This window comes from Ammodytes marinus (assembly GCF_949987685.1).
Source record: "Ammodytes marinus genome assembly, chromosome: 14".
NCBI classification, from domain to species: domain Eukaryota; kingdom Metazoa; phylum Chordata; class Actinopteri; order Uranoscopiformes; family Ammodytidae; genus Ammodytes; species Ammodytes marinus.
In genome coordinates, this window is record NC_137218.1 from 567501 (window position 1) to 577500 (window position 10000).

General features: G+C 39.5%; 1 protein-coding gene across 1 annotated transcript in view; it reads left to right on the forward strand.

Annotated features, from left to right (window-relative positions):
• Window positions 1-10000, forward strand: part of LOC307260543 (calcium/calmodulin-dependent protein kinase type II subunit alpha) — a gene marked incomplete at both ends in the record, with an annotated part of 35670 nt that overhangs the window by 9472 nt on the left and 16198 nt on the right. The window contains one exon of the mRNA XM_080040815.1: window positions 2506-2565. Within this exon, the coding sequence (XP_079896941.1) occupies window positions 2506-2565 (60 nt within the window). The remainder of the gene's footprint in view (window positions 1-2505; window positions 2566-10000) is intronic.

Sequence of the window (10000 nt, forward strand, 5' to 3'; positions counted from 1 at the left end):
AGGTAACACTGTGTTAACAGACAGGTAACAAGGTAACACTGTGTTAATAGACAGGTGACCAGGTAACCATGGTAAGACTGTGTTAATAGACAGGTAACCCGGTAACCAGGTAACACTGTGTTAATAGACAGGTAACCAGGTAACCATGGTAACACTGTGTTAATAGACAGGTAACCAGGTAACCATGGTAACACTGTGTTAATAGACAGGTAACCATGGTAACACTGTGTTAACAGACAGGTAACCAGGTAACACTGTGTTAATAGACAGGTAACCAGGTAACACTGTGTTAATAGACAGGTAACCAGGTAACACTGTGTTAACAGACAGGTAACCAGGTAACCAGGTAACACTGTGTTAATAGACAGGTGACCAGGTAACCAGGTAACACTGTGTTAATAGACAGGTGACCAGGTAACCAGGTAACCAGGTAACACTGTGTTAATAGACAGGTGACCAGGTAACCAGGTAACCAGGTAACACTGTGTTGGTCTCTGTTGAGTTTGTTTCGTAGTATACCCCTCTGATCTCTGCAGCTTCAGGTGAAAACAGTGAAAATCAAATTCCGTCTTTTTTATTTTATTTATTCTGGATCTGAGATGTTCTTTCGGTTGCTTGGCAACACCTTGGGAAGTTGACAAAGAAGTGTGTGTGTGTGTGTGTGTGTGTGTGTGTGTGTGTGTGTGTGTGTGTGTGTGTGTGTGTGTGTGTGTGTGTGTGTGTGTGTGTGTGTGTGTGTGTGTGTGTGTGTGTGTGTGTGTGTGTGTGTGTGTGTGTGTGTGTGTGTGTGTGTGTGTGTGTGTGACATCATTGCAGCAGCTCCGGTGTTACATAACAACATGGGACTGTGGACAGAATTACTTTCAAATAGAAATTATTATATTTTTTTAAGATTTTCTCTTTTATTCACTTTTCTAATGTGTATTCTACGCTGATGGATTTACATCTGTGACCCTGTGGAGCACTTTGAGTGGCCTGAATCGTACCATATAAATAAACTTGCCTATTAGACAGTTTGTAGAGACAGAGATGAAATGTGTCAGAGAGGGGAATGACATGCAGAGAACGACCCGGGCTGGATTCTAACCCGGGTCTGCTGTGAAGAGGACAGACAGACAGACAGACAGACAGACAGACAGACAGACAGACAGACAGACAGACAGACAGACAGACAGACAGACAGACAGACAGAGAGGGGAATGACATGCAGAGAACGACCCGGGCTGGATTCTAACCCGGGTCTGCTGTGAAGAGGACAGACAGACAGACAGACAGACAGACAGACAGACAGACAGACAGAGAGGGGAATGACATGCAGAGAACGACCCGGGCTGGATTCTAACCCGGGTCTGCTGTGAAGAGGACAGACAGACAGACAGACAGACAGACAGACAGACAGACAGACAGACAGACAGACAGACAGACAGACAGACAGACAGACAGACAGACAGAGAGGGGAATGACATGCAGAGAACGACCCGGGCTGGATTCTAACCCGGGTCTGCTGTGAAGAGGACAGACAGACAGACAGACAGACAGACAGACAGACAGACAGACAGACAGAGAGGGGAATGACATGCAGAGAACGACCCGGGCTGGATTCTAACCCGGGTCTGCTGTGAAGAGGACAGACAGACAGAGAGACAGAGAGACAGACAGACAGACAGACAGACAGACAGACAGACAGACAGACAGACAGACAGACAGACAGACAGACAGAGAGGGGAATGACATGCAGAGAACGACCCGGGCTGGATTCTAACCCGGGTCTGCTGTGAAGAGGACAGACAGACAGACAGACAGACAGACAGACAGACAGACAGACAGACAGACAGAGAGGGGAATGACATGCAGAGAACGACCCGGGCTGGATTCTAACCCGGGTCTGCTGTGAAGAGGACAGACAGACAGAGAGACAGAGAGACAGACAGACAGACAGACAGACAGACAGACAGACAGACAGACAGACAGACAGACAGACAGACAGACAGACAGACAGAGAGGGGAATGACATGCAGAGAACGACCCGGGCTGGATTCTAACCCGGGTCTGCTGTGAAGAGGACAGACAGACAGACAGACAGACAGACAGACAGACAGACAGACAGACAGACAGACAGACAGACAGACAGACAGACAGAGAACGACCCGGGCTGGATTCTAACCCGGGTCTGCTGTGAAGAGGACAGAGACTCTGTGGAGGGGGGGGGAGCGCCCCTGAAATGATTACAGTCTGATAGTTACTAACGTTGTCAAAAGGTTTACTCAGGTTTGCCCAGGGAGACAATTCTTGGTTTACAAGATATCACAAATTACATTTTGACTTTCTTCTGAAAATGGGTCAAATTGTAAAAGTTCTCTAATCAATATGTGCATGTGTGTGTGTGTGTGTGTGTGTGTGTGTGTGTGTGTGTGTGTGTGTGGGTGTGTGTGTGTGTGTGGGTGTGCGTGCGAGTGCGTGTGCGTTTGTGTGTGTGTGTGTGCATGTGTGTGTGTGTGTTCACAGATCATCAGAAGTTGGACCGTGAAGCTCGAATCTGTCGTTTGCTGAAACACCCAAACATCGGTGAGGATATTTATTAGTGTGAATGCTGGAGCTTCCAGCATTCACACTATTGTTATCCAAATCTTTATTATTCCACTTCTTCCGTACGTTTTTTGGACCTTCATACCTCCTTCAAATCTTCAGCTATTTTAACCATACAAATACCAAAATGTTCAGCTCTTTAAGGACATGTGTGGACCTCTTTTAACATTTTTCTACCTTTTAAACTTTTTAAAATATTCAGCTTTTTAACAAATTATTTTAACACTGAAGCGGGTGGGAGCAGCATTCCAAACCGCTAAAACTTCATCCTCTTTGAAACCTATCTCCTCCCGCATTTTTTCAGCTAGAGACTCCATTCAAACTTTAAACAATTCACATGAATTGCAGCTATTAAAATCCTATTCAACTTTTTAAAATCTTAAACTGTCTTTGAACAAGCACAGTTTTAGTTTTAAGCTTTTTTCAGCCTCTTTCTAAATTTATAATGGGATCCGGATGGGACGGAATGTTCAGAGGCAGAGTGGGGAAACCAACTGTTACAGTGTAGAACTGGTGTAAAAATACACCAAAACCTTCCACATAACTGCCTCTCACTCCCACAAATTAAACCCTACGTGGATAATTTTTACATAAAAATGTAGGACATATTCTTCCGGTCGCATAGATGTGACTACTGAAGCAATCGGACCTACACAATGGGAGGTCTGGGCTTCCAAGCTAAATGGTGTCCAACCAACTGCCGCCTTGATAACTGAGACAGGAAATTTCTGGAGAAAGGCAGACTGTACCACACCTTTAAAATGCTCTGTTTCTCATTCTCTTCACATTACAGACATAATCTTCACACTGTGTCTTCATCAGATTCTTCTGGTTCTAACAATAAAATAATTTTGTCAGTTAGACTCACGGTCCGTCAGTTAGAGGCAGCGGTTTGAGGTGACATTTTGGATGAAATGACCTCTCTGAGGCTTCTAAAAGGTGGGATTTCTGCCTGATCACAGACCCTCAATAAGATATACACTCACCTTGGTGACTGACTCTGCCCATTAAAGGGCAATTTCACTTTTTTTTCTTGATTATTTTTTTCTTTTTTCCACTTTATTAGACAGTTCGGATAGGCACAGTTGAAATGGGGAAAACACTCTGCTCTTTGAAGGCCTATATCACACATCATTTTTTCTCATGTCTTTCAATTGTAATTTTATCTAGACATTTTTAAATATTCAACATCATTCCTATAAGAGTTAAACAATTCACTACTGTTCATACTTAAGACTGTTTCTTACTTTTCCACATCTTCATACTCCTTTAGCTGATTCATATACATTCAAGCCATCAAGGTAGTTTAGCTCCAAGTCTATTCAATTATTATTTCACAGTTTTAAGATTTTTATCCATGTCTTTCAACTTCTTCATAATTTCAGCAAGAAATGTTATTCAAACCTCTATATATTCAACATTTCAACTCCTTTTAAACTTATTTTACAAAATTATGACCTTTATAAACTTCAACAACTTTATAAACCTTTATAGACCTTTTTCAAATCTTCATACTCAGCTATCCAGTTTAGCGTAAGCTGTTTCAGCATTCACACGCATTTTCAGCAGGAAATGCATTTTCTAGTTAGTGTGAATGCTGGAGCTTCCAGCATTCACACTATTGTTATCCAAATCTTTATTATTCCACTTCTTCCGTACGTTTTTTGGACCTTCATACCTCCTTCAAATCTTCAGCTATTTTAACCATACAAATACCAAAATGTTCAGCTCTTTAAGGACATGTGTGGACCTCTTTTAACATTTTTCTACCTTTTAAACTTTTTAAAATATTCAGCTTTTTAACAAATTATTTTAACACTGAAGCGGGTGGGAGCAGCATTCCAAACCGCTAAAACTTCATCCTCTTTGAAACCTATCTCCTCCCGCATTTTTTCAGCTAGAGACTCCATTCAAACTTTAAACAATTCACATGAATTGCAGCTATTAAAATCCTATTCAACTTTTTAAAATCTTAAACTGTCTTTGAACAAGCACAGTTTTAGTTTTAAGCTTTTTTCAGCCTCTTTCTAAATTTATAATGGGATCCGGATGGGACGGAATGTTCAGAGGCAGAGTGGGGAAACCAACTGTTACAGTGTAGAACTGGTGTAAAAATACACCAAAACCTTCCACATAACTGCCTCTCACTCCCACAAATTAAACCCTACGTGGATAATTTTTACATAAAAATGTAGGACATATTCTTCCGGTCGCATAGATGTGACTACTGAAGCAATCGGACCTACACAATGGGAGGTCTGGGCTTCCAAGCTAAATGGTGTCCAACCAACTGCCGCCTTGATAACTGAGACAGGAAATTTCTGGAGAAAGGCAGACTGTACCACACCTTTAAAATGCTCTGTTTCTCATTCTCTTCACATTACAGACATAATCTTCACACTGTGTCTTCATCAGATTCTTCTGGTTCTAACAATAAAATAATTTTGTCAGTTAGACTCACGGTCCGTCAGTTAGAGGCAGCGGTTTGAGGTGACATTTTGGATGAAATGACCTCTCTGAGGCTTCTAAAAGGTGGGATTTCTGCCTGATCACAGACCCTCAATAAGATATACACTCACCTTGGTGACTGACTCTGCCCATTAAAGGGCAATTTCACTTTTTTTTCTTGATTATTTTTTTCTTTTTTCCACTTTATTAGACAGTTCGGATAGGCACAGTTGAAATGGGGAAAACACTCTGCTCTTTGAAGGCCTATATCACACATCATTTTTTTTCATGTCTTTCAATTGTAATTTTATCTAGACATTTTTAAATATTCAACATCATTCCTATAAGAGTTAAACAATTCACTACTGTTCATACTTAAGACTGTTTCTTACTTTTCCACATCTTCATACTCCTTTAGCTGATTCATATACATTCAAGCCATCAAGGTAGTTTAGCTCCAAGTCTATTCAATTATTATTTCACAGTTTTAAGATTTTTATCCATGTCTTTCAACTTCTTCATAATTTCAGCAAGAAATGTTATTCAAACCTCTATATATTCAACATTTCAACTCCTTTTAAACTTATTTTACAAAATTATGACCTTTATAAACTTCAACAACTTTATAAACCTTTATAGACCTTTTTCAAATCTTCATACTCAGCTATCCAGTTTAGCGTAAGCTGTTTCAGCATTCACACGCATTTTCAGCAGGAAATGCATTTTCTAGTTATTTTTACTTCTTCCGTACGTTTTTTGGACCTTCATACCTCCTTCAAATCTTCAGCTATTTTAACCATACAAATACCAAAATGTTCAGCTCTTTAAGGACATGTGTGGACCTCTTTTAACATTTTTCTACCTTTTCAAATATTTCAAATATTCAGCTTTTTAACAAATTATTTTAACATTGAAGCAGATAGGAGCAGCATTCCAAACCGCTAAAACTTCCTCTGCTTTGAAACCTATCTCCTCCCGCAGTTTTTCAGCTAGAGACTCCATTCAAACGTTAAACAATTCACATTAATTACAGCTATTAAACTCCTATTCAACTTTTTAAATTCTTAAACAGTCTTTAAACAAACATAGTTTTAGTTTTAAGCTTTTTTCAACCTCTTTCTAAATTTATAATGGGATCCGGATGGGACGGAATGTTCAGAGGCAGAGTGGGGGAACCAACTGTTACAGTGTAGAACTGGTGTAAAAATACACCAAAACATTCCACATAACTGCCTCTCACTCCCACAAATTAAACCCTACGCGGATAATTTTTACATCAAAATGTAGGACATATTCTGCCGGTCGCATAGATGTGACTACTGAAGCAATCGGACCTACACAATGGGAGGTCTGGGCTTCCAAGCTAAATGGTGTCCAACCAACTGCCGCTTTGATAACTGAGACATGACATTTCTGGAGAAAGGCAGACTGTACCACACATTTAAAATGTTCTGGTTCTCATATTCTTCACATTACAGACACAATCTTCACACTGTGTCTTCATCAGATTCTTCTGGTTCTAACAATAAAATAATTTTGTCAGTTAGACTCACGGTCTGTCAGTTAGAGGCAGCGGTTTGAGGTGACGTTTTGGATGAAATGACCTCTCTGAGGCCTCTAAAAGGTGGGATTTCTGCCTGATCACAGACCCTCAATAAGACATACACTCACCTTGGTGACTCACTCTGCCCATTAAAGGGCAATTTCACTTTTTTTTCTTGATTATTCTTTTCTTTTTTCCGCTTTATTAGACAGTTCGGAGAGGCACAGTTGAAATTGAGCAAACACTCTGCTCTTTGAAGGCCTATTTCACACATAATTTTTTTTTTCATGTCTTTCAATTATAATTTTATCTAGACATTTTTAAATATTCAACATCATTCCTATAAGAGTTAAACAATTCACTACTGTTCATACTTAAGACTGTTTCTTACTTTTCCACATCTTCATACTCCTTTAGCTGATTCATATACATTCAAGCCATCAAGGTAGTTTAGCTCCAAGTCTATTCAATTACTATTTCATAGTTTTAAGATTTTTATCCATGTCTTTCAACTTCTTCATAATTTCAGCAAGAAATGTTATTCAAACCTCTATATATTCAACTTTTCAACTCCTTTTAAACTTATTTTACACAATTATGACCTTTATAAACTTCAACAACTTTATAAACCTTTATAGACCTTTTTCAAGTCTTCATACTCAGCTATCCAGTTTAGCGTAAGCTGTTTCAGCATTCACACGCATTTTCAGCAGGAAATGCATTTTCTAGTTAGTGTGAATGCTGGAGCATTCACACTATTGTTATCCAAATCTTTATTAGTGTGAATGCTGGAGCTTCCAGCATTCACACTATTGTTATCCAAATCTTTATTAGTGTGAATGCTGGAGCTTCCAGCATTCACACTATTGTTATCCAAATCTTTATTAAACTTATTATATTTCCGCTTCCGTACGTTTTTTGGCTCTCTTCAACTCCTTCAAATCTTCAGCTATTTCAACCATACAAATACCAAAATGTTCAGCTCTTTAAGGACATGTGTGGACATCTTTTAAAATGTTTCTACCTTTTCAAATATTTCAAATATTCAGCTTTTTAACAAATTATTTTAACATTGAAGCGGATAGGAGCAGCATTCCAAACCGCTAAAACTTCCTCTGCTTTGAAACCTATCTCCTCCCGCATTTCTTCAGCTACAGACTCCATTCAAACGTTAAACAATTCACATTAATTGCAGCTATTCAATTCCTATTCAACTTTTTAAAATCTTCAACTGTCTTTGAACAAACACAGTTTTAGTTTTAAGCTTTTTTCAACCTCTTTCTAAATTTATAATGGGATCCGGATGGGACGGAATGTTCAGAGGCAGAGTGGGGAAACCAACTGTTACAGTGTAGAACTGGTGTAAAAATACACCAAAACCTTCCACATAACTGCCTCTCACTCCCACAAATTAAACCCTACGTGGATAATTTTTACTTCAAAATGTAGGACACATTCTGCCGGTCGCATAGATGTGACTACTGAAGAAATCGGACCTACACAATGGGAGGTCTGGGTTTCCAAGCTAAATGGTGTCCAACCAACTGCCGCCATGATAACTGAGACATGACATTTCTGGAGAAAGGCAGACTGTACCACACTTTTAAAAGGCTCTGGTTCTCATATTCTTCACATTACAGACATAATCTTCACACTGTGTCTTCATCAGATTCTTCTGGTTCTAACAATAAAATAATTTTGTCAGTTAGACTCACGGTCCGTCAGTTAGAGACAGTGGTTTGAGGTGAAGTTTCGGATGAAATTACCTCTCTGAGGCCTCTAAAAGGTGGGATTTCTGCCTGATCAAAGACCCTCAATACGACATACACTCAGCTGGGTGACTCACTCTGCCCATTAAAGGGCAATTTCACTTTTTTTCTAGATTTTTTTCCTTCTTTTTTCCGCTTTATTAGACAGTTTGGAGAGACAAAGTTGAAATGGGGTAAACACTCTGCTCTTTGAAGGCCTATTTCACACATGAAAAAAAATTTCATGTCTTTCAATAATAATTTTATCTAGAAATGTTTAAATATTCCACATTGTTTCAATTAGAGTTCAACAATTCACTACCGTTCATACTTTAGACTATTTCTTACTTTTCCACATCTTCATAGTCCTTTAGCTGATTCATATACATTCTCTCTCTAGGTCGTCCTCAGACGAGCCCTCCATAAAGCCATCAATCTACTTTAGCTCCAAGTCTATTCAATTACTATTTCACAGTTTTAAGTTTTTTATCCATATCTTTCAACGTATTCATAATTTCAGAAATAAATATTATTTAAACCTCTATATATTCAACTTTTCAACTCCTTTTAAACTCCTTTTATACAATTATGACCTTCATAAACTTTTTCAAATCTTCATACTCAGCTATCCAGTTTAGCGTAAGCTGTTTCAGCATTCACACGCATTTTCAGCAGGAAATGCATTTTCTAGTTTTTATTCTTATCTTATTAAAAGTCAAACTAACTTACAAAGTATAAACGTATAGAGACGGCTCTGTTAGGCGTAGCCATGGCAGCAGCACAGTTTAATCACATGACCCGTGGACTATAAAAGTCTAAAGTGCTGCGTGGACAATGTGTCACTCATCACTCATTGAGTTCTGAGTGACAGATCATTGTGCAGATCCGGATGATATTTCAGAGTCACAGTTATAGCGGTTATATATGATTAAAGATATACCAGTGGTTATGTCTCTGTCTCCTCTGTCTGTCTGGATTAATCACTATAAAAGCTTCACAACTGGCACACACACACACACACACACACATACACACACACACACACACACACACACACACACACACACACACACACACAATCACACACAATTACACACACACAATCACACACACACACACACACACACACACACACACACACACACACAATCACACACACACAATCACACACACACACACACACACACACACACACACACACACACACACACACACACACACACACACACATCAAACAAATACACAGTCAGTGCGTTTCCATGGCACAACTAGATTAGATTATCACATATATCGAACTAGACACTCGAACGGACCGTGTCACTTGTCTGAGTATACATGGCCTTTCAGATATCGGATAAATGTCCAATGCATGGCTGTCTCCACTATGCTAGGTGGCGCTGTAGCCCTTTCAACCATGCTTTCAACAAGTGTTGAAAGAGCCACGTCCGGTTCTCTTCCGTCAATAACCCATGGTGTAGCCTATCACGCGCAGGCACACAAGCACAGAACGAGAAGTCCGATAAGCGATGTCCGATCCCTGTATACATGCAGAGAGAATGCCGACAACGAACGACTTATCTAGGTGTTCTTATCCGACATCTCTTGTCCGTTATTGTGCCGATTTGTGTGCGAAGTAGATCGGATAAAGGTGTTTACATGCAGTTTAAAAGTCCTG